This window comes from Zootoca vivipara, chromosome 4, assembly GCF_965207765.1.
Source record: "Zootoca vivipara chromosome 4, rZooViv2.hap1.1, whole genome shotgun sequence".
NCBI classification, from domain to species: domain Eukaryota; kingdom Metazoa; phylum Chordata; class Lepidosauria; order Squamata; family Lacertidae; genus Zootoca; species Zootoca vivipara.
Window position 1 is genome coordinate 62,138,302 of NC_142587.1, and position 23,563 is coordinate 62,161,864.

General features: G+C 40.7%; 1 protein-coding gene across 4 annotated transcripts in view; it reads left to right on the forward strand.

The window, feature by feature from the left end:
- The window catches only part of CADM2 (cell adhesion molecule 2), a 370,367-nt gene that overhangs the window by 318,611 nt on the left and 28,193 nt on the right, over positions 1–23,563 (forward strand). For 2 of the 4 annotated variants that reach the window (XM_088667995.1, XM_035116024.3), the window contains one exon: positions 1,807–1,923. The exons of the other annotated variants lie outside the window; for them this stretch is intronic. In XM_088667995.1, the coding sequence (XP_088524121.1) occupies positions 1,807–1,923 (117 nt within the window). The remainder of the gene's footprint in view (positions 1–1,806; positions 1,924–23,563) is intronic. 4 annotated transcript variants of the gene reach the window in all.

The following is a 23,563-nucleotide window of genomic DNA, read 5'->3' on the forward strand; positions in this document are numbered from 1 at the left end:
TATCTAACCAAAGTCTTAACAGTTTCCTTAAGAAATGCTTCCACACTTTTGGGTGGCTGCTACAACAAGGTGCAATATGCAGACATATTTTTATTTGTAGTCAACCTCAGATGGAATACATCAATCGTTGTCTGTTAACCTGCCCCTTATACAGAGAGCCAAGGGATCACTTTCTAAAACCTTTGTTTGCACAAGCAAACAATAGTTCAGTTTCCTTTGAGTGGCAATAATAGCTTCATAACATACCTAGTGGCCCTGTATGCACTGGCTGCAAAAAGAAAAAGATCAGGAAAAAGGAGTTAGATAACATTGCTATAAATTGTTGTGATGATTCAGAGGTTTAATCTGAAATTAAGCTGGATTTGAGTTTGTTGGTGTCTCAGATAACTTTCTCTTACATCATCAATGTTGTCAAATTGGATTTTAAGAAAATCAAAATAATATTCAAATTGGAGCTGTCAGAGATGCACAAGGAAAACTGTGGTTTAATGATCAGGACCTTGGCAAAGTCCTTTTTATATTATGGATTTTTGTACAATGGATATATGTTCTGTATTATTTTATTAATAGTATTGCCTAATACAAGTTGTTCTTGAACTTGAAACTTGAAAATAAAGCTGTGGTTCTGATTTGCATTACCATTTTTTGTAAACCCTTGTTGCACAGATACCATTAGCTGCTTCTGTAGTGATGGTGTTTGTATCTGTGTGAATGCAACCATATTCCTCTGAAGCTTGGTTTGAGTCATGTAGCATCCTAGATGTTTAACTGAGCTTCACAGTATTTGAAGTTGTTTTCCACTGTGCCTTTTCTTTCTTATTTTCAGTGTCTTCCTAGACAAAGGAACATTGATCTCCAGTGCTCTAGGCAGTGCAGATTTTAGAGGTGTTTTTTTCTCTCTCCTTCCCACTTCTCTCTTTATTGTCCTCTATATATTAAAATCACAAAAGGTTTTGCTACAGGGAATTTATGATGTGACTTAGCAGCAGTGCCTTTAAGCTTTGTGTGTAGATGTGCACTTACTCAATTTGGAAAATAACCTAAGAACTGATAATGTTTGTTCGGTTTTTCTATTGGTGAGGTTCCTTTATGGATCATACATATGGTAACATTACTATGAATAGTTTCTACAGTTGATCCTCAAATGATACAATTAAGTTGACTAAAATATTGCTTTATGTCGAGTAACCCTTATTCATCACAGTGGCTGCTGGTAAAGATTTTGATGTGTTCTCTGCTCTGGATCTTGGCAGACTTTCCTATAACAAAATGTGGAAGAAGAGAAGCAAATCAAATAAAGCAGCTTTTTAGAGTTAGTAGCCATTCACCCCCGTTTTCTTTCATTGAGTCTGTCTGAAAGTAGGTGTTTTAACATACAGCCATCTCTTGTTAACATGTGTGTTTATTTTAGCATGACAGTGTTGTGTTTTCATCTTCCCACGCTGACACAGCATGTTGTTGCATCTATATTTGCTTTGTTGCTGTATGAGGCATTTAAAAATGGCTTAGTGAAGAGAAGGATTCTTGTCACAGATTCACTCTCCCACTTTGTGGAAACATGAATCATTTGAACAAGTCCTTTTTAGTTGTTTGAAATTCTGTCTGTTGCTGTTTGAATAGAATAAGAGAGAATGCGATCTAATGTCAAGAATTTCAAAGTGCACCACCGTACCTTTGTTGGTCTGTGCTAAGCATGTTTTAATTTGAACATTTTCTACACATGTGTATTTACAAATTGAATCATTGTTATGCTGCTTCTCTGTTTGCATGATATGATTTTATTTTATATTTTTTTCCACTCACCAGATGTTTCCAACATTTTGCTTCCCACCACTGTCATCCCCTCCCTTACCACTGCAACAGTCACAACCACTGTAGCCTTAACAAGCACAGTCCCATCGGCAACAGCCATCAGCACACGAGGTACAGTATGCTTCTTTGTTATGGCCTGCAAATCACAATATAAATAGGCAACCACAGGTATATGCGCACTAAGTATGATGAAGATGATAAAGGGAGATTGTGAATATTGCAAATTTATGTTCAGTTTAATATACATGGGGACATCCAGTTTAATTGTCAGCAATTAACATAGTTGTGAATGATTTAACAGCACATTGTGCATCTTTGTCTAATGATATTTATGAATGTTGATGGGTGTTTTAACTGCTGTTATAAGCAATTGCTTCATTTAAGATTATCATATTAAACTTTTGTTGGAAGGAAACATACATAATTTTGAATTAACATTGTCTCTTAAAACGATAAGTTTGCTTTCTGTTGCTAATATGCTGTGAACGTGTAAGTGGTTTGGATTTAACCTTATATTTATTTAGAACTATTTCATTCATGTTTATGGTTTAAATTTACAATAATTCTGTTCCCTTCTGGAGCGGTGTAAAAGACCTTCCCAGACCATAGATTTCTTGCTCTAGAAATCTATAGCTGTTCCTGCAATGGATAATCCAGCTGACCTTTTGAAAGTAATGTTTCTTTTATTCGGAAATTACTGTTTCCTACTGTTGGTGGTGGTGGTGTGAAATGGCAGTCACTTTCCTACACACTCAGCACATCCATTTCCATTGGAAGTGCAAAATTATATGGCTGGACTAGTGATGCCAGTGGAGATTAGTAACTCATCCACACAATAATCCCTTACCTTTTTGGCTGTGCGGATGTTGTAATTGACAAGGCTGCTGAATGCCTCCTTGAACTCAATGGTCCTTACTTTTGATCCGACATTAAAGGATTACACAGTAAAACAACCAAGAAAAGTGGTTTACTTTAAATGCATAAACTTGAAGCAAATTTCCCATTAGCATTTCATATTTCCTAAGTAATGGTACATACTGATAGGTCACTAACCACTAATATATGTTAATTGGCAACTAAATTTTTGTTTTAACTATTTATTTGTGCTTTTACCTAATACCTTTATCTTGTGAACCACCCTGAGACCTTGTGATGAAGGTTGTTATATAAATCTAATAAAAATATAAGTAACCAGGGGAAATTTACTTGCCTACAAATGTATGGAACATACTGTATATTACAAGCATACATACACTTACACATGTATAGGTGTGTGTATATTTATATATTGTATTACTTATATTTATCTACAATTCCTCTTCCAATGAACTCAAGGCAACATACATGCATACACTCTCCCCGCCACTTTCCCCCTCACAACCACACTGTAATTTGGCCTGTGAAACTTTGGCTGACCCCTAAACTGTACGGCTGATGGCAGACTTGAATCTGGGTCTCTCCAGTCACAGTCTGATACCCTTGCCACTTCACAGAATTATACAACTAGAGAGTTGGAACAGACTATGCGGGTCACCTGGTCCAAGCTTCTGCAATGCAGGAATCTTTTGCCCAACGTGGGGCTCAAACCCACAACCCTGAGATTAAGAGTCACATTCTCTACTGACTGAGCTATCTCAGCAGGATATGATAGATTTATGGATTGAAAACGGTACACGTTACATAGATAATTTTTTATTATATGTGTCAAGCTGCATTGTATTAGGAATATTAGCTGGAAGTAAATCACAAACCTAGAATTTTTATTAAACAATAACCTTAAAGGTTATTTTATTAAACCAAATAGAAGTAGACACAATGGGATAGACAAAAGAGATACTGACTGTTTCAACACATTTCAGGCCTTTCTGATTCTTCTTCAGGGAAATTCAGATAAATAAATATTTAACACTTAAGGGGGCAATTTTATGGCCACATCTGCAGGAATGAGAAGTTTAGGATGCAATGGACCTCTGTCTCAGCTGGTTGATTCCTAGCTCAGCCAGGCTCAGCTGTTGTTAAATTCCAGCCCCAGCTCAGCCAAAGATACATCAGCATAACTTGCTTATCCCAGCTCAGGTAGCTGAGCCGAAACTAACTTCACTGAGGCTGGTATGTATCCTCAAAAATGTGTATTCCAGGGTGGGGTGGGGGGCTGGACCATAGAGGCTGTGTCCCAATCCTATTCAACTCAGCCACATGACCTAGCAGATCACTTTTTAAAAGGCTTGTTCTCCGTCTTCCAGGCTTAGGCAGAACAGCAGGCCTGCTGTTGAATGGAGGGCAACTTTACGCAGGCATAGGATTGTTTCCTACATGTGCTGCCTCTTCTTTTCTTAGTTTATCTATTCCTATGCAGAGACAACTAAGTACCTAGAACTATAAAAGGATAGTGTGAGGAACAGATAGACTATCAGTTACTAGGCGGAACAGTTTGTTTTCATTTGGTGAATTGGAAAGTATCATCTTTGCTTCTAGCAAGTAGATATAATTTTAGCACTGAGTAGTTACTTGAAGTATTTGAGGAACATAAAAAATAGTATGCAAGATAACCCAGGGAGACCCAGTGGATAATTCTCCCACTTGCATACCAGATGGCTGAGCCAATCTGTGGAGACAAAATATAGTGTTTGACTAGTGTTGGATTAGACATTGTGCTGCTTTAATGCACAAACATAAGCACACTGTTTTTTATTTCAATATCTTTGGAAATCCTTTCTATATATTGTTACAAAAGTTGGGTGCCACCCTCACTCTCTGTCAAGCAATAGCAAGATCCGAGGGGGATTCCAGGCAGTCACTCAGGGTCTGTGTTCCTTTGGAGAATTGAGACACAGTGGAGACTGTAATAACTTTAAGAAATATGGTACCTATTTACACCTTCTGACTGCATGGAGGGAAGCCAGATCTTACAGCATGGTCATTTCAAAAGGAGCTTATCCCCCACAGCAATGCAGCCATGGAGTTCAAAGCATCTCTTCTTGCCAGTCTTCAGCCAGCCTGTCCAAGATGTATCCTAGTTTTTTCTCTTCCTTCTTCTCAGAACACCCTACTAAAAACTCTCTTTTCCTGTTACCTCACACCCAGTTACCATGGCAACTTTCCAAACCCATCTCTCTTCACACCTCAGGGCAAGAGGGGAGGACCGTTCTCTCGCATTGCCAGTGGTTCTCAATGGCCCTGTATTGCTTCTTAATGGCTTTAGCTAGCTCAGGAAATCCTCTGCAGCTTGTATTTCTCCCTTCATGCCCCAAATAATCAAAATCCTACAATTTGTTAATTTCTAGGATTTAGCGTCCGCCCCCTATCTGTAACAATATTTTTGTAGTTTGTTTAGTTCCCAGGTTTCTTCTGTCTTTCCTAAGACAATCTACTACAGTGCTTAAACCTTAAATAACCCAGACATGAAATTCTTGAAAAACTGCCTTCTTCCCTACAGACTATCTTGGATGAGGTCCCTTTGCACAGCCCTGAGAAGTTCAGTGGCTGCACACTCACTGTAGCAGCTTCTGAGCTGTGGAGTTCCCCTCCTCTCAGTGGTGCAATTACCTTCATTACAGTGGTGCCTCGCTAGACGAATTTAATTCATTCCACGGGTCTTTTCTTATAATGAAATTTTCATCTAGCGAATCCCATAGAAATGCATTGAATTTTTTTAATTATTATTTTTTTGCCCATAGGAACGCATTAATTGAATTTCAATGCATTCCTATGGGAAACCGCGATTCGCTAGACGAATTTTTCATAAAACAAATTCGTCTAGCGAGGCAACCTATGCTCGAAAAATCCTTTCGTTAAGCGGAAATTTTGTTAAGCAGGGCATTCGTTAAGTGAGGCACCACTGTATATACTTTTCATTTTATGCTGAGGACAAACCACCATGCACACCCACCTCTTCTTTTGAAAGCATTTTGAAAATTACTCTGGAATTCCATATGGCTCAGATCAACATCCCCTGTCTCACCTATCAGCTGCTGTAGCTTTTAATACAGAGTTGGTTGCAAAACATGCACATGCAAAGTGGTTGTCTATATTTCCTTAATATCTGTTATATTATAAATATAGGTACCTATTGAAACGTTTATTATACAAAAGGACTCATGCTGTGTTCAGCATTCCTTGCTTGTGTGTGTGCTCTTTCTCTACCAGTGCTGCAAAACAAGTACCACAAAGTAGAAATCACTCTTTGCTGCTTCTCCTGGTGAGGTGTGGCCTTCTAGGAAACAGCTCTAAGCATCCTGAGATCACATATCCTGAGGCAGACCTGCTAATGTCATACAAGGACTATCTGTGTGCTGTAGCTGTATGTTAGTTCCTGTGTCCTGCTCTCCCGACAACAGGAGTAGATGGGAAACGGCTTGTGCGAACACAAATAAAATGCTTTTTAAATAATAAAAAATTGGTTCTTCTAACTGGAGACAGTTGGGAAGGACAAGAATTTGTTTGGACTTGGCAGAGCAATGTTGATTATGTAAAATGGAAGGCTAACGAGTATATGAGAGACTGGAAGGATTGTGACTTTCTGGTTTTTGAGAACATCTACATTTTTTTCTTGTCATTCCCTTTGGCAGGGCAATATTGTGGCTTGTACTGTGTACCACCCACCCACCACTGCCTATGAGATTCATCTGAATGAAGCCTAGCCGCATCTTAGAAAGTGTTTGTTGCCTTTTATGAGAACAAATCCTATATAAAGACCAGTGGATGCAGTTGATTTTAGTTCGGGTGAATGATTGTTTCTTACTTGACAACATTGACATTGTATCTATGGCTAATTTTCCATATGCATTCCTACCATCTGGTGGTGATCTTGCTACTATAAGAAATAACAATTTCCAAAGAAAATGAAAGGAAGTTAATTCAGCTGCCTTAACAGATTGCACACAATGCTTTTTTGTGTGTGAAACTCATTATTAAAACGTGTTCCAAACATTAGTTAAAACAGTTGGGTTGCAATCTGTACCTAATCATCAATTTATGGCTTATCACACCTCACACAACTAAAGGAAGTACCACAGTATTTGGTTGCATAATTCCAAATCTGATTGCTTGGAATGATTAATATGGCCAATATGTGATACATTATGCTTACATTTCCTGGGACTTTATGGTTATATCACCGTTTTTACTCTTTATGCTTGTGATCCAATATGGTATCTATACACTGAGCTGTTCCCCCCCCCTTTGAAACATAGCATTTTCTACTATAATTTTTATTTCCAGTTTGGCTTATTTCCTAAAAAAATTTCTTAAAAAATGTCACACAGTGTAGAACTAATAGCACAGAATTGCACTGTTGGAAATAAATCATCTAACTCCCCTCACCCCAAAAGCTGTGTAAGATGTGTGACCACTTCTAGCAAGATACAGATTCATGAATTCTTTTCATTTTCATATAAGGTCTCTAAATTTGCATTAAGTCATAATTTATCATTAATCCCAATCCCTGTATTTCAAGAGCCATGAAATTTGTCTTTCTAGAATTCCATATATAGTCACAAAAGGTACTATTTCAATATGAATATTTTGCACAATAGACAGCTACTGTGCTTTAGAGCTCCCATTTTAACTATTAACTCATTTCACACTGAAGTGGTTCCTTACAGCCCATGCTATATTCCACAGGAAAGTAAAATTTACAGCTGACTCTAAAGATTTGCAATCCAGGCATGCTTTCATTTGCATAATGATCAGAAAGCAACCTTGAAAAGTTACTAAATCTACTTGGGTCATTAACAACGGTATTTCATGAAATACTTCCTTAGACTACCGTAGCTTTTTACTCACTTGGTCAGAGGTGCATTTGCTCTTATGTTCAGTCCTTGTAAGTGATACCCTTTTGTGCTTCTATATTACCCATTAACGTCAAACAAGACTTTTAAAATAGTATTTTGTCTTCTATGCCTGGGGTGGGGGTGAGGGTGGGGATCAACAAACATATCAGCAAAATTATTTCGGGGACAGAAGAAAACTGAAGAACCAAAAGACAGGGAAACTTGAGTGCCTCAAGAGGCTTTTGCTGTGGATTTCCTTTCTAGTTTTCATATGGGAGTTGATAATGGCTCACAGTAATGGACCTTTATCGTAATAGAATGCTACAGAGGCACTTTTTCAAATTTCCAGTGCCTTCAACTAAGACAGCCTCAAACATATACCAGTTCTTTAAATTACATACATTTGACATAACAAGTGGCAGGCTACAATGGGCTGCTCGTGCAGCCTCCTTCCATTACTAGTGTAGACAACCATATCCTGGGAAACTATAGGGAGCGGGTGGCACTATGGTCTAAACCACTGAGCCTCTTGGGGTTGCTGATTGGAAGGTTGCTGTTTGAATCCACGTGACGGGGTGAGCTCCCATTGCTCGGTCCCAGCTTCTGCCAACCTAGCAGTTCAAAAGCATGCCAGTGCAAGTAGATAAATAGGTACCGCTGTAGTGGGAAGCTAAACGGCGTTTCCATGTGCTCTGGTTTCTGTCACCATGTCCTGTTGCGCCAGTAGCGGTTTAGTCATGCTGACCACATGACCTGGAAAGCTGTCTGTGGACAAACGACAGCTCCCTTGGCCTGAAAAGTGAGATGAGTGCTGCACCTATAGTCGCCATTGACTGGACATAACCATCCAGGGGTCCTTTACCTTTTCTTACCTTTAACCTGGGAAACCCCTAACATACCTGGATATTGCAGGATATAATGGATATAATTGACTTAAGTTACAGGAGAGTTGATTTTGTTGATTTTATTTGATCATTAGTCGAAGCTTCTTGACAGTTAACAACACTTTGACAACAGAACCAGTTACCTATAGGGGTAATTGAGGCCTTCAGCCAGAGGCTAGATACCCATCTATAGGAGATGCTTTAGTTCTGGATTTCCTGCATTTAGGATCAGAATTAACTACATGGCCTACAAAGCCCCCTTCAACTCTATCATTCTGGAGTCCAGTGGTCCTACAGAGTAGGTAAGCTATATGCTAAACATCGTCTGGGAAAGCTTACCCAGTAGATGTCCCAATTTGCGTTACCAGGCCCTGAGCAGCTGGGCTTTTGCCAGGGAAAAACCACCTTGGCTGCCTGTGACCCCATGCACTCTGACCACTGCTTGGCAGAGGGGGGAGGCAAGCACCGGGCTTTTGTAACAATATTTTAAATTGTAAACCATAATTTGAAGAGCTAAATATAAACTTTTTTTAGAGCAGATGTATTTAACATCTTATCAATATAGCTTTACATGAAGTTAATATTTTTATTTGTCATACAGAATCCCAACAATCCACAATAGGAAGTTGTATAAATCTATTTTTCACTTTTTCACTACTATCTTATACATGTCTACTCAGAGGTAAGCCCCCTTGAGTTCAAGGGGGCTTATATTCAGGTACGTGGCTATAAGATTACAGCCTTAGGGAGGAATTATAGCTAAGTGCAAGTATTTCCATAAGACAATATGTTCTCCCTCTCACCCCCTTGCACACTGTTACGGGGGTTGCGTGTCGAGGTTCCAAGACACACACACCCCAATAACTCACACTTCACACAATATTTTAAGTTTAAGGTTTTTGGCATTAATTTGGCCACAACTTTATTTAAATACAACTGAATGTGAGTGGTTGCTTAAGCATTGGTTCTTGCCATCTGTCCCCTGTCTGGGACAGATCTGACTCCCACTAGCCTAGTAGGGGAGCCAGTAGGTAAGCACCCTCTGGGAGAGATCGGGCAGGGGGCTACGCCCTTGACCTCATCCCTCAGATGCTCCCCGAGGCTCATGCGCGGCCCTGGCCCCTAATGGGGATAAATGGACAAACATGTAGAGCCCCAGGATTCCTTCAAAGGAATACCCATAAAGGCAGCAGCAACCATGAGGGGCAGGCCCAACCAAAATCCGTACCCCTCCACCATCCATTTTGAACCAATGCCTAACTGCCAACCTTATAAGTTGTGACTTATTGCAGCGTAGTAGGAAAAAAACCACCTGGCACCAGCCAATCAGCCAAGTGGCAAAATTCCTATCAGGCCCCTGATCCAAAACAGGTGCCCCCATGAGAGGCGCAGCAAGGTCAATGCAAGAACGCCTAAAATTGGAGGAGGGCAGGCGGGAGATTCCTTGCGAGCAGCAAAAGTTGAACTGAAAGCTGCTTGCTAAGCATATATAGGGTAAGGCTGTCAATCAATCATTCGCTACTTGCAAATTTCCCCAGCAACAGCACACCCACCAATCACACATGTGGCCATCCAAACTGACCCGCCTCTCCAACCCTGGGATGTCTTGTTAATCCTTCCGCAACCCATGTTCTCCTCTATGGGGAGAACCTGCTTTCACGATACACACTCACCCACCGAACCACTGGGGGGCAGTGGTGAGGGGTGAGGAGGAATGGCAACTGTTTAGTTGAATCTGACCTTTTAATCTGTTTTTAACTATATGTAAAAGCTAACTAGGGTGTACCTTTCATTAGAGGAAGTTAAACCGAAAGAATTACCTGGGCCCCTTTGATATTAAAATGTTTTCCACAACACCAGATCTTGCTTGTGACTCCAATTTTTATTCTTCATAATCTCATTAAAGTACCTTAGTACTTCTGAGACACTGAGAGAAAGAGAGCACAAAGCAACAGTATAAAGTCATGACAAAGAAGAGAGGCCAGTTCTGTTGAATGCTGTCTGAGATAAGGAAGGAGTTATCTTTAAGATAGCTGTTATAGGGTTCCTCACATGTACAACTGATAATAAAGAGAGTGATCAGTGTCTAACCTTTAAATCAGTTGTGTTCAGCAGCATGTTAAACAGCTAGCTATTTTATAGCATACTTCATAACTGTATCATTGTTAGCTAATTAATTAAACTGATATGGTGTCTTGCTTTGACCTCCATGGGAGATACTGCATTTCTCATTTCCTGCGGCATTAATATTTTTATAAGCTTGTTTAAAGCTTTGCTCTTTGGTTTTTTTTTCCTTATTCATCTAGGTCCATCTTTTTAAAAGTGTTTCCCCCTTGCCTCCCCACTAATAGAACCGAGAATCAGTGATAGAAGGATTTGCTATCTGTATCAGAGTCTTAACAGGATCCAAACAAACCAAGAACTAAGCAGAAGCTGGAAGGAGCTACTACCAAAGCAGATTTTTAGGTTCCACTTCCAAACCTGGCTTCTTTCAAGAAAATGTGAAACCAAAATATCTAGGTAGAGTGCCCTCCAACCTGCCCACCCAAGTAAAAGAAAATGGAGAGGAAAGGAAATTAGAAACCCATTTTAGTAGTAAAGTTCATCAGACTGGGTGATGGAAAGAATCTTCAAAGGCAGTTGTGTCGCAAGGGGGTGGGTGGGTCGCCCCAGGCGCTATGTCTGGGGGGAGTGACAAGAAGGCACCCTGTGCCCCCAGGCGCGGTGGCGTGAGTAGCCGCCGTGCCACCATAGCTGCATGTGGAGGATCCTCCATTCGCGGCTGCAGTCACGAGCAGAGGATCCCGCCACTGTCCATAAGGCATTCAAGCGGCGCCGGCGGCAAACTGCTACGTACAACGCATGCACGGTGTCGCACACATGCGCTGTACATAGCAACACTGCACATGTGCTGTCCATAGCGGTTTGCCGCCGGTGCTGCCCGAGTGCCGTACGGATGGTGGTGGGATCACACTCTCAGTTGTTCTCAGTTTAAGAGATTCCCAGTTGAATCTTAGTATGAGAGTTGCTTAGTTATAATGCTAGTTTGCTGTTAATTCTTGGGTAGTTTAATGGGAGTTTTGTGGGAGTTTTGTGGGAGGTTTGGAATGTGGGAGAAAGCATTTATCTTTAGTTTAAAGTCTCTTTAGAGTCAGTTTGTTTTTCAGTTAAAGAAACCCAACTGTTTGTATCTACTTCTGTATGCTTTTACAAGCGTACAGCTAGTAAGGGGGTTTCATATAAGGGAGATAATTCCCTACGCTCTTGGTGGTGTTTTCTTAGCCAGGTCAACTTCTGACTGTGTATACTCTGCATGAAGCGTACTTTAAAGGGCCACTGTAAACTGGGATATATGATTTAGATTAAGCAAGTTTCAATACCCAGTTTTCTCCTACCGTATATTATTCTTATCATATATATTATTATCCAATAAGAAAATGAGAAATGTTACAAAATGTTAATTTCAGGCTCAGAATATTGACTCTGGTAGTTCAAATTGCTTACCTTCCATATGAGTAATATTACTTGAATATTATCACTCTAGCTTGGGTTTTATTTCTGCCTATAGAATAAAAGAGTTAGTTGGGTCCTTGAAGTTCAGCCTTCAGCTGGATAGAAAAGAACTTCTTCCTCCCTTTTCTGCTGTTCCTGGATAGGGGGAGGTATTGGAACATTATTAGGGCAGGCCCCTAGTATTTTAACATTTATTTCTATTGTGTTTTGGCTATGCACACATTTATGGATCAAAACAGTGAGGTTATTTTGCAAGCTGTGTTTCAGGTTGCAATTGCATCTTCCTGTAAAGATCAGTGCACTTTGATGTGTTTCCACATTGCATGCTGGCAGGCCACTCTTGGTAGTGATGTCTTCCCCCTTGCAAATTGCCTGGTTGGTTTCCTACTACAGTTTTCAAGTCCAATCAAAGCTGGTTTTGGGAGAAATGGACCAGAATACAGTATTTCACATGTAACTCTGCATCCTGGATAATGTTGTGTGTACACAGATTCAAAATTCAGTAGTGGGAGTGCACTGGAGCCACAGTAAATGGTAATGTTTACACAGCCCTTGTTTTTCACATTTGCGGTTGTTGAAATAGGGTGCTCATGAAAAAAATCCAAATTGGAATTCGTTTTTGTCACAGTTATAGGATATGACAAATTTTGTTATATTTTCATTATATGTTTCCAGTTGTTTCGTGAGGAAAGAAGTTAGTTAAAAAGAGGAAGTCTGTGCTTTAGATATTTTTATTCATTCATATATTTGTGTGTGTGTGTGTGTGTGTGTGTGAGAGAGAGAGAGAGAGAGAGAGAGAGAGAGAGAGAGAGAGAGAGAGAGTTATCAGTTGTGCCTTTGAAGCTAGAAAGATTACTGGGTCTGCCCTTTTTTGTGCTGACACTCCACTTGAAACACTGTTGATAACTTCCAGGGTGAGCTTGATGAAATACTGCATTAATACTAATTACACTATGTTTTTGGGTGAAAGATGACCTTGATACAATCTTGGTTGCAATATCCCTTAGAATAAAAAGATAGTGGCAGCATTGACACAGTATGACCTTGAATATCTTGTTTACAATAAAAGTCAATTATAGCAAACAATGTATTTCTGTGTTTGTTGATTTAGCAGCTTTATTCAATTCAATGGTATTTGGTGCTGATTTCTAGTAGCCCATCCTTCCTACAATAATTTTCACATGAAACAGCTTCATGCTCCTCTTACTAATAAACTGCTTCAGAAATATGCCTTTTCATTTCAGCTTTTTAAAAGTGGAAGTTTTGCAGCAGACTTGCCAAAACAGACCAAATGTAGTGATATGCAGCAGTATTCTCACTAAATTTGGCAACCAGAACAAATACTTACAAGTTTAAAAGAAGAATATTTTTGCCTTCGTGTATTTCCCCTTTTTAAATATTATAATTTACTTAGATTTCTTCTCCACCCTTCACCACAAGGTCCCAGTTTATACAATATGAAAATCAGTTAAAACAAAAAGAGTTAACCGACATTAGTAGAGTACTGAAAGGAAGACCAGGACATGGTTGGTTGACTTTAATGCAGTATATCGTAACAGCCACATCTACAGATTACATTCACACAGGCTAAAAATGCCTCACTTGAAGACCTATCCTATGCATCCTTACTTCCAAGTAAGTGCCACCCAGTTCACAGACGACAGCTCTGGGCTAAATGAGCCACTACGTTCAGCGAGACTTGCTTGCCAGTAAGTGTGTCTATGATGGTAGCCTGAGTCGCACTGCATGTCATTGTAAAACTAAATTACAGCTAAAAGTCAACATTAAAAAAATCTAGTCCACACCTTAAACGACTTTCCTGAAGTTAACAGAAGTGTGTGTGGGGGGGGGGGAGGAATCTGGCTTCATTCACAAATAACAGCAAACCACAAGTTTGCACCATGAGCACAAGTCATAGCAAGCCTTGGGTTCACATACTCAACCTTTCCCTCACCTTCTGATGCAGGCAGAAGGAGTTGTGAAGTTTTTGTTTCCATTTTAGAATAATTGAAATGAATAATTTTATTATTTATATGCTATCCATCTCACTGAGTTGCCCAGGCAGTGGGTAGTGATCAGTGCAGCTTGTGATGTGAAACTGGCTCGATTTAACCAACCATAGTTAAGAATAACTACCGATTCTGTTTTGGTCATAGTGTGTGCATTTGGTGTAGTTACTTTGTGTATTTTTCCTGGTACTGTACTGTTGAAGGCTCCCTTCTCTTTCACAGCAAGTGTGTGTGTGTGTGTGTGTGTGTGTGTGTGTGTAAGAGAGAGAGAGAGACAGAGAGAGAGAGAGAGAGAGAGAGAGAGAGAGAGAGAGAGAGATTTTGTATGTTCTCCACAATCAATCAAGACCTAACTAACTTCCCATGGTAAGCCTGACTATATATTCAGCAGCCACATTTTTTTTTGTTTTTTTTTGTTTGTTTTTTTTAAATATTTTTATTAACGGTTTTCTCAGTTTACAAAGACGTGTACAATGTCTCTCATAACATTTTTACAGATCAGTTTCAATTGTTGAGACATTCCGCAGGAAAAAGGGGGAGAGCGATAGATAAGGGAAGGGGGTGGGGGTGGTGTGGCAATGTTTCTGTTTTACTTAATGTGTGTGGGGGGGTAGTCAGCGTCGGTTGTGCAGGTTCTTTGTTCATTGTTTAATAAATATTTTTATTAACGGTTTTCTCAGTTTACAAAGACGTGTACAATGTCTCTCATAACATTTTTACAGATCAGTTTCAATTGTTGAGACATTGGGGAGGAAAAGGGGGGGAGCGGTAGATAAGGGAAGGGGGTGTGGCAATGTTTCTGTTTTACTTAATGTGTGTGGGGGGGGGTTGTCAGCGTCGGTTGTGCAGGTTCTTTGTTGTGCATTTGTTTTCCTTTGGTGGTGAGAGTTGTTGGGGTTGGCCTAGGATATAGTTTTCCTTTGTGGTTGGCTGTGGTGGTCTGTTTTATGTGAGTGGGGTGGGTGGGTGTTCTGGGTCAGGTTAGCCAAATTGATTTGTATGCTGTTGGTGGATTTCTGTCATTTTCTTGTTGGGCTGTGTATGTGATGAAGGGGAGCCATATTGGTGTGAAGCCGTCTTCTTCTATTTGTCCCCGTGTCAATTTCAACTTATTGGTTAATTTTTCTAGTAGGGCTGTTTCCCATACCGCCTGGTACCATTGGTCCATGCTTACTCCTGACAGGTCTTTCCAGTGTCTGGTTATGGTGCTTCTGGTTGCTGAGAGTAAGTGGGTTATGAGTTCTTTGTGATGTAGATAGGCGTTATTGTCCTGGAAGATGTTTAGCAGGGCCAGTTCTGGGGTAAGTTCTAATGTTTGTTGGGTTATTTTACCTATTTCTCTTACGGTTGTTCTCCAGAATTGTTGGGTTTTGGGGCATTCCCACCACATGTGGAAATATGTGCCTGTTGAGGTGCATCCTCTCCAGCATTTTGATGAGGTTCCTGGGCGTATTAGTGCTAGTTTTCGTGGTGTTAGGTACCACCTGTAGATGGTTTTCAGAGTGAGTTCTTTCCTTTTTGCTGATATGGATTTAAAGGGGGGTTTAGACCACATTCTGGTCCATTGAGTGGGGTTAATCTCGTAGCCTATGTCGTCTTCCCATTGTTTTTTTATTGTGTCTGGGGGGTTTGTGGGATTTTGGAGCAGTATTTTATATATTGCAGATACCATCCCTTTGCCGTGACCCTTTGTTGTTAGGAGGAGATTTTCAAAGGGTGTCAGGGGTCTTGTTGCTGCTAGTTTTATTGCTGGCTTGTTTAAGAGGGCATGTAATTGGTGTTGTGCTAACCAGGGTATTTGGGTGTCTTCTAGTTTATCTTGTATTTCTTGTGTTGTCAGAGGTGTGTTATTTTTGTAAAAGTCTATTAGGCGGTATAGGCCTTTGGTTTGCCAAGTTTTAGTTTGGATGTTTTGTGCTGCGTGGTGGAATAACGGATGGTAGACCAGGGGGAGTAGTGGGGATGTGGTTGGGGATAATTTGTCTGTTTCTGTTTTCCATGCCTTGAACATGGTTTGTGTGTACCTATTAAGTGTTGTGGGGATCTTTCTTAGTTTGTTTGGGAGAAATGGGTATGCTGTGGTGCAGGTACTTTCAATTGTGTCTCTCTCTAGGTGTATCCATTGTTTTGTCTCGTGTGCAGGTTCTTTGTTGTGCATTTGTTTTCCTTTGATGGTGAGAGTTGTTGGGGTTGGCCTAGGATATAGTTTTCTTTTGTGGTTGGCTGTGGTGGTCTGTTTTATGTGAGTAGGGTGGGTGGGTGTTCTGGGTCAGGTTAGCCATATTGATTTGTATGCTGTTGGTGGATTTCTGTCGTTGTCTTGTTGGGCTGTGTATGTGATAAAGGGGAACCATACTGGGGTGAAGCCATCTTCTTCTATTTGACCCCGTGTCAATTTCAACTTATTGGTTAATTTTTCTAATAGGGCTGTTTCCCATACCGTCTGGTACCATTGGTCCATGTTTACTCCTGCCAGGTCTTTCCAGTGTCTGGTTATGGTGTTTCTGGTAGCTGAGAGTAAGTGGGTTATGAGTTCTTTGTGATGTAGGTGGGCATTATTGTCCTGGAAGATGTTTAGCAAGGCCAGTTCTGGGGTAAGTTCTAATGTTTGTTGGGTTATTTTACCTATTTCTCTTACGGTTGTTCTCCAGAATTGTTGGGCTTTGGGGCATTCCCACCACATGTGGAAATATGTGCCTGTTGAGGTGCATCCTCTCCAGCATTTTGATGAGGTTCCTGGGCGTATTAGTGCTAGTTTTCGTGGTGTTAGGTACCACCTGTAGATGGTTTTCAGAGTGAGTTCTTTCCTTTTTGCTGATATGGATTTAAAGGGGGGTTTAGACCACATTCTGGTCCATTGAGTGGGGTTAATCTCGTAGCCTATGTCGTCTTCCCATTGTTTTTTTATTGTGTCTGGGGGGTTTGTGGGATTTTGGAGCAGTATTTTATATATTGCAGATACCATCCCTTTGCCGTGACCCATTCAGCAGCCACATTGAGCTATGCCATGCCATGTCCTCCCCTCACCGTGGCAGACATTTGGTGACTGGTGCTAGCTAGTCCAAACATGTTGGTGACCCCTGATATAAAAAAGCATGTGTTCTGCCCAGGGGCATACCCAGGATCAAAACCAGGGGGGGGGGAAGCCATGGTCATTCAGGTTGTGACATTTCAGCACGGAAAAGGCGAATGAAACCAAAATTTTAAGAAAATTAAGAAAATATAATTATAGTAGAGGAGGTTTAAAATGCATTGGAGTTGACCCCCTCTTCCCCTACACATCCAGTGGCTGTACCAATGATGTCAATCCTGCAGGAATAACTGCCACATCTGTTTTTAGTCTTGCAAGCCCTGAACACATCCCACACCAGTAGACTTCGTTTTTGAATAAGTCCACCTGGTCGCCTGCTCCATACATTATCAAGCCATAGCTTTACCCCTTCTTCATCCATCCAGCCTTTTTTATTCACATGCACAAAACAACCAGCAGGGAACTTGAGTTTTGGCATTGTTTTTCTTTTAAAAATAATCATTGGTCTCAGTTTGGCGCCATCAGCTGTGCATCCTAGTACCACTGTAAAACTGGACTTTTCATGTCCTGTTGTTTTAATTAAAATTGTTTTTTCACCTTTTTGATGGACACTTTTATTTGCAACCATATCAAAATTCATTGGAGTTTCATCCATATTTCCAAAACTACTTAACACATAGCCATGTTTAGTGCGCTGTTTTATTATGTATCGATGGAAACTATTTACTTTGCTATCAAGATCTGCAGGTAATTTTTGGGCAATTTTTGTCTTTTGCCTTAGTACCATATCATGCCTTCCCATGAATCTAGAACAGCAGGATGCAGTAGCCTTAAATCTGTTGCTGTGATCTGGGTTAGATTTGGCCCACTGAAGTGCAAACAAACGTATTTGATTTCGTGTCACTACATAACCGTTTTGGCGATGCTCATTCACCATGTCTGCTACATGTTTTTCGAGTTCTGGCCAATGTGGGGTGCCTCTTCTTAATGCACAATTACCCCTTGGCATACTCTTTAATGCTTTTTCATTTGCTTTCCAGTCCCAAACCATCTTTTCTGTTACTCCATATTGTCTTGCAGTAGCGCAGTTATTATGTTCCATGGCAAATTTTACAACTTTAAGTTTGAAACTGGCTTCATATTTCTTTCTTCTTGCTGATGGAGCCATGATGGGGTTTTGACTGCAGTCCTCAGGAGTGAGATCTGAGAGGTCCCTTTAGCCTGAAATTGGGCACAAGATTCAATATCTGAGGTTAAGCCCAGTTCCCCATAACAATCTCAGACGCATCTACATGGGACTGTGAATGTGAATCCCTGGAGCGCTGCTGCCAGTCAGTGCAGACAGCACTAAGTGAGATGGAGCAATGGCCTTGCTTGGTCTATAAGGCAACTCCCTATGCTCCTGTGGGGAGAACTGGGTTTCATTGAAACTCTGATGCCCTTTTCTCCACATCCTTTCCTGGGAGAGCTGCCCAACTCAGCCCCCTCTCCCTCTCTAAAGCAGGAGCCTACAGTGCATTTCCACCTCCCTTTTGTTCAGGCACGCGGCTGGGCTGAGCAGGCGATCCTCTCTATGACTCCTGCTCAGTTCCTTTTAACCCCAACTCAGCCCCCTCTCCCTCTCTAAAGCAGGAGCCGACAGTGCATTTCCACTCACCCCAGTGACCCCACGGTTCCTTTTCCCTGGTGGGATTCCAGAGGGCTGAGTTGTTCCTTCCACTCACCCAAAAAGCAGCACTTGCAGAGCAGAGAGACAACAGCCACCTCCTTCTCCTTGCAGGAAAGCCTTCCCTTTCGTTCAGGCACATGCAGCTTCCGGAGGCTGGGCTGAGCAGCGATCCTCTCTAGGACACCCGCACAGCCACCTTCCTTCTTTCAGGAAAGCCTTCCCTTTTGTTCAGGCACGTGCAGCGTCCGAAGGCTGGGCTGAGCAGGCTGTCCTCTCTAGGACTCCGCAGCCGCTGCTGCCACACACACACACACACACCCGCCGATGAAGAGGCGCCAATCCCGCTCGCTCGCCCCTGCGGAGAGCTTCGGGACTCATTCAGAGGTGAGCCGGAAAACTTTGCCATGTCGGTCACAGATTCTAGTATCCGGCGTATAAGACGACCCCCGACTTTTGAGGCAATTTTCAGGGGTTAGAAAGTAGTCTTATACGCCAGTATATACGGTAATAATAATAATAAAGGTAACAAAAATGTGGGAAGAAAAATTTTAAACGGTAAAAAGTATAGCTAAAGGGGAGAAAAAAGAGATGAGGAGGGATGGGAAATAAAGTGGTAATAATACTAAAAATATTGGTTAAATTTTTAAAATTATCTATAGAAAGGAAAATGCATGAGGTTTTCACTAGCAGTTGCTGCACTTGCAATATTATTATTATAATTTGTTTAATAAATTTCTATATATTTAATACTAATATATGTTATTGTGGAAACTAAACACGTAAATTTACTATTGTACTGTGAAATTGTCCTGTGAAAGAGTTCTAGAAAAACAGCCAGGCCACTGGCCAATTCTCCTTTAAACCAAATGCAAAACATCAAAATAATAAGTATTTAAGTTAAAGCAAAATTAAATTTGAAAACACAACAATGTTGTCAAATGTAACACAAGCCACTCAGGTCAAGGATAAAGCAAGCTACAAAAAGCAATTATTGCAAGCACGGGAACTAAGATAAATAAATAAATAAATAAATAAATAAATAAATAAATAGAGGAACTCAGCAGTACCAAATGAGAAGCAAATGAGAAGCTATTATTGTTGCAGACACAGGATCTTCAGGGGATAAAGTAACAATGTGGCCCTGATAGACCTTAAGTACCCAGCAAAGAGATAACAATGTGGCCAGCTAAGTACCCCGCAGGAAAAAAAAAACAATTCCCAGCCAAGAACTACAGGTAACCAAGGAGTGATTAAGACATGCAGGGCAATCAAGCAGCACTGGGATGCTTGGAACCTTGAATCGGCTTAAAACCAAAACAGAATAGTTTTATCAACTTGCATCACGCCAATCAGATTTAAAGTCGCTGTTTTAATTCCCAATAAAGATGCTTCAAGGTTAGGGGGGGGGGAAATCAACTTAAACTCTAATAGCAATTTTAAAATTAACAATGTGGGAGACCCCCTCCCAATGAATTGCCAGTTCTGAATATGTGCACAGTTGCTTAAGAGTTGTAGGAATCAAAAAATTAAAGGAGGCTGAAATACTAGCATCAACACTCCCCCCCCCCATCAATGACGCAGAGGAGAGGGCAGCTGCTGGCAAGGAATCCCTCAAAGCAGGGAATCCCCCAGACTCAAACAGCCGATTTTAAAACAATGGGCAAAGCAGGGGAAAACCACTAAACGGGAAAGTAGCAGACTTAGGGAGGGAGGGAGGGCAGCTGGATTGAAGGAGGGAAACTGCGGAGATCCCTTGAGATAAAAGAGGCGGGGAGGCAGCAATCAGCAGCACAGAGCAATTAATGCGAGCCCAAAAGACCTTCACAGAAAGAAGCCTGAACAGTCAAACAGTTAGCCCCCCCCCCGCTCAGCTATGCTTTCCCAGGCTTCTCCCCCTAGCCACACCCGCAGAGAGGAGATGATGCAGATCCGATGTGGTGCAGCAAAGAGGGTTTGAATGCTGCCACGCTGACCAAAATGTAGTCAAACCCCACCCCCCAGCCGGCCCTATTGGCCAGCAGGGATAGGCTGGAGCAGGGGGCCGAAAGGAGGTGAGGTGAGGTCACACAACTCCTCTGCACCGGCTTCTGCTCTTTTTACAGTGAAAAAAAAAAACAGCGCGAGGCTCTTTTATACCAATTTTTTATATGCCATTTTTTTCCTTTGTAGCTTCTAGAAGGGGGGCAGCTGCCCCCTCCTGCCCCGCGGTGGGTACGCCCTTGGTTCTGTCATTGGGCTATTTTTCTATTTAAATAATTAATTCTGAGTATTCCAACCGAGAGCCACTCCTCCGTTTTTCATGAGGATGTGCTTTTTACTGTTTGCATGTAACACAAGCAGATCCCCCTATGTGATACGCAAAGCCACTATGTATGGAATTTAAAAAGGCTTGTGGACTTTATGAAACTTTTGCAAATTTGATTTCAAGTAATCTAACCCTGCTGTGAATTGGATAGCATCAATCTGGAGGTGTGTGTAGAATTAATTGTTCCTTTAATCAAGGAATCTCCCCTCATTTACATCCCTGTAAAAACTTCTCTTTCTTCCCTCCCTTCCCTAGACATGTTTTAAGTCTTTTTCATACTTCTGTCAAAGTTTCTGCAATTTTTTTAAAGCCTCTCTGACTCATCTTCCCTAAATAATTACCACCTTGTGTTTCCCCTTCCATATATAATTATAACTTCTTAGACACATTGTTCTTTGGGTCTGTTAATTTATTTTAATTAATTCTTGTCGTGGTCTTTTCCAGTCTGGATCTTATTCTTTGTATTTTACTGAGATGGCCCTTCCTAACTTTATTTGTAGTCTTTTGTAGGCTAAACTGCAGACTTGTTAAACTCTTTAATTGCAGGCTACAATCGGGGGAAAAGACTTTGTAGGGAGCGAGTCCCATGGGAGTAAACCTGTACAAGATAGAACTGTTAATGTTCTATGTGGTGTAGAAGCTTGAGAGTTGGATTAAGACCAGAACAACCTGGGTTTAAAGTTTAGGGGATGACCTTAGGTCACTGTTTATCAGCCTGACCAACCTCAACAAGGGGGTTATCTACACTATCATTCATTTATTCTTTTTGTAACTGGATTTTGTTATAAAAAAACCTTTTGTTTTAAGAGGATAATCTGCATCTGTACCCCTTCACCACTACTCTTTTGTGTTGGAACTCTTTTTATGGTTTCTGCCAATGCTTCCTGAATGTCTGCTCTTCCCACCACCTGCCAGACTTAACCTAGATAAAACTCTCGTTAATTAATTTGTTTCATTGCATTCTATGTTTCAAATAAAAAAGGAGTGACTGGGTTATTTTAAATAACATAGAAGTTATTTGATTGTTTTCAATTATTTAGGTCTCTCCTTTTTTATTCTGGAGAATCAAGTTTAAATGTGTTATTCATATTGAATTGTTCAACTTTAATTCAAGGCACAGTTTGAGTGGTTTTTAAACGAATAAGTTAGCGCACCAAAAAGAGAAACAAGTTAATAATAATAATAATATTATAAAAGAAAACTAGGATAATTCAGTTACTTTATTAATCTTACCATGCCAACTACCTTTCCTTGCATCAGACTTTGTAACCACAATTTGCAATAGTTTTAACATCTTTGGGAAGGCTGCATTGGTCTTATGAGCCTGATCTGGTTTCTCGATCTATCTTCCAGCGCTTTATAGAATAAGCAACCAAAGAGTGGACAGTGTATCAGAACTCGCTATGCGTGACTGCCTTCTGGGCAATTGAAAACCAGCAGTTTGCTTCTCAGAGTGCAGCAGCATGCGTGTGCATTGCCAATCCATTTCACAGACCTCCAAGTTACCAAAGTCTATGAAATTTTTGGATCCTGTTGCTCCTGATTTTGCTTTAAAGCATCTGTTCCCAATATTTCCGGGCTTGGAGTGATGAAAAGAAATGAGTCTTTCATAGCCATTGGCTTTGGCTCTTCTCCATTGCCTGACACTCTGCCAAATACTTTCCAAGAGTTGTTATAGACTCGCAATGCCTTTGGGACTTTTGGTTGTATAATACATCTCTTGAAGCACAGTGTGATTGTTGGGGTTGCTGGCAGCAAAGTCTTAGGGAACCAATTTGCTAATTGTTTGAGTGTGACTGAGGCATGTACTTCTTTACTTCCGGGCACATTAGGGCACTGACCTTTCAGAATGGCCCAATGGTTTCTGATGCTAAGTTCTTTGAAACTATTGTGAAAATTGGACTTTAGCTTTCAGCATATTGTCAACATGAAAGAGAGAAACAGAAATAAGCAGAGAAATTCTGTTTACTGCTGTGTGCGCTATGTGATCAAAATGCAATGTGCTTTTATCAACTGGAACAGTTATAATCCATCTCTTTTGAAAGAAGATAGTGGACAATGCTGATCACATTATATTATCAAGTAGTCAAGTAGGAATACAAACAGAAACTATTTTGTCAAATAGTTGCAAATAGAAACTATTTCGTCATTTTTAGTTAGTTTTTTTAAAAATATTGCTGACCTACAGCAGCAGGATCTTTTGTTTTAAAAATAAACATGGATATAGGTGCAAAGCAATCTGCTGATGGATTACCTGGTCAGGCACTTGCTGATGCAGACCAGTGCTTGTGTGTATTTTCCCATTCTGTCAACAATTGAGAGCAAAATGGTGTCTAACTAGCAGCAGACAAGCTCTGTGACACCGGAAATAGTGCCTACATATATGAAGACACAAAAGCACCTTTTCCAGGTTGTCTAAACTATATAATTCACTTAAATGTTTGTGGAGCTGACCAATAGGTTCAAAGAGCTTCCCTCCCCTCAAGGAAGTGAAACTTTTCTTGAAGCAGCTCCAAGTGGCTTCTCGTGTGAGATACTCCCCCACAGCAATGTATTACCTTTTCAATAA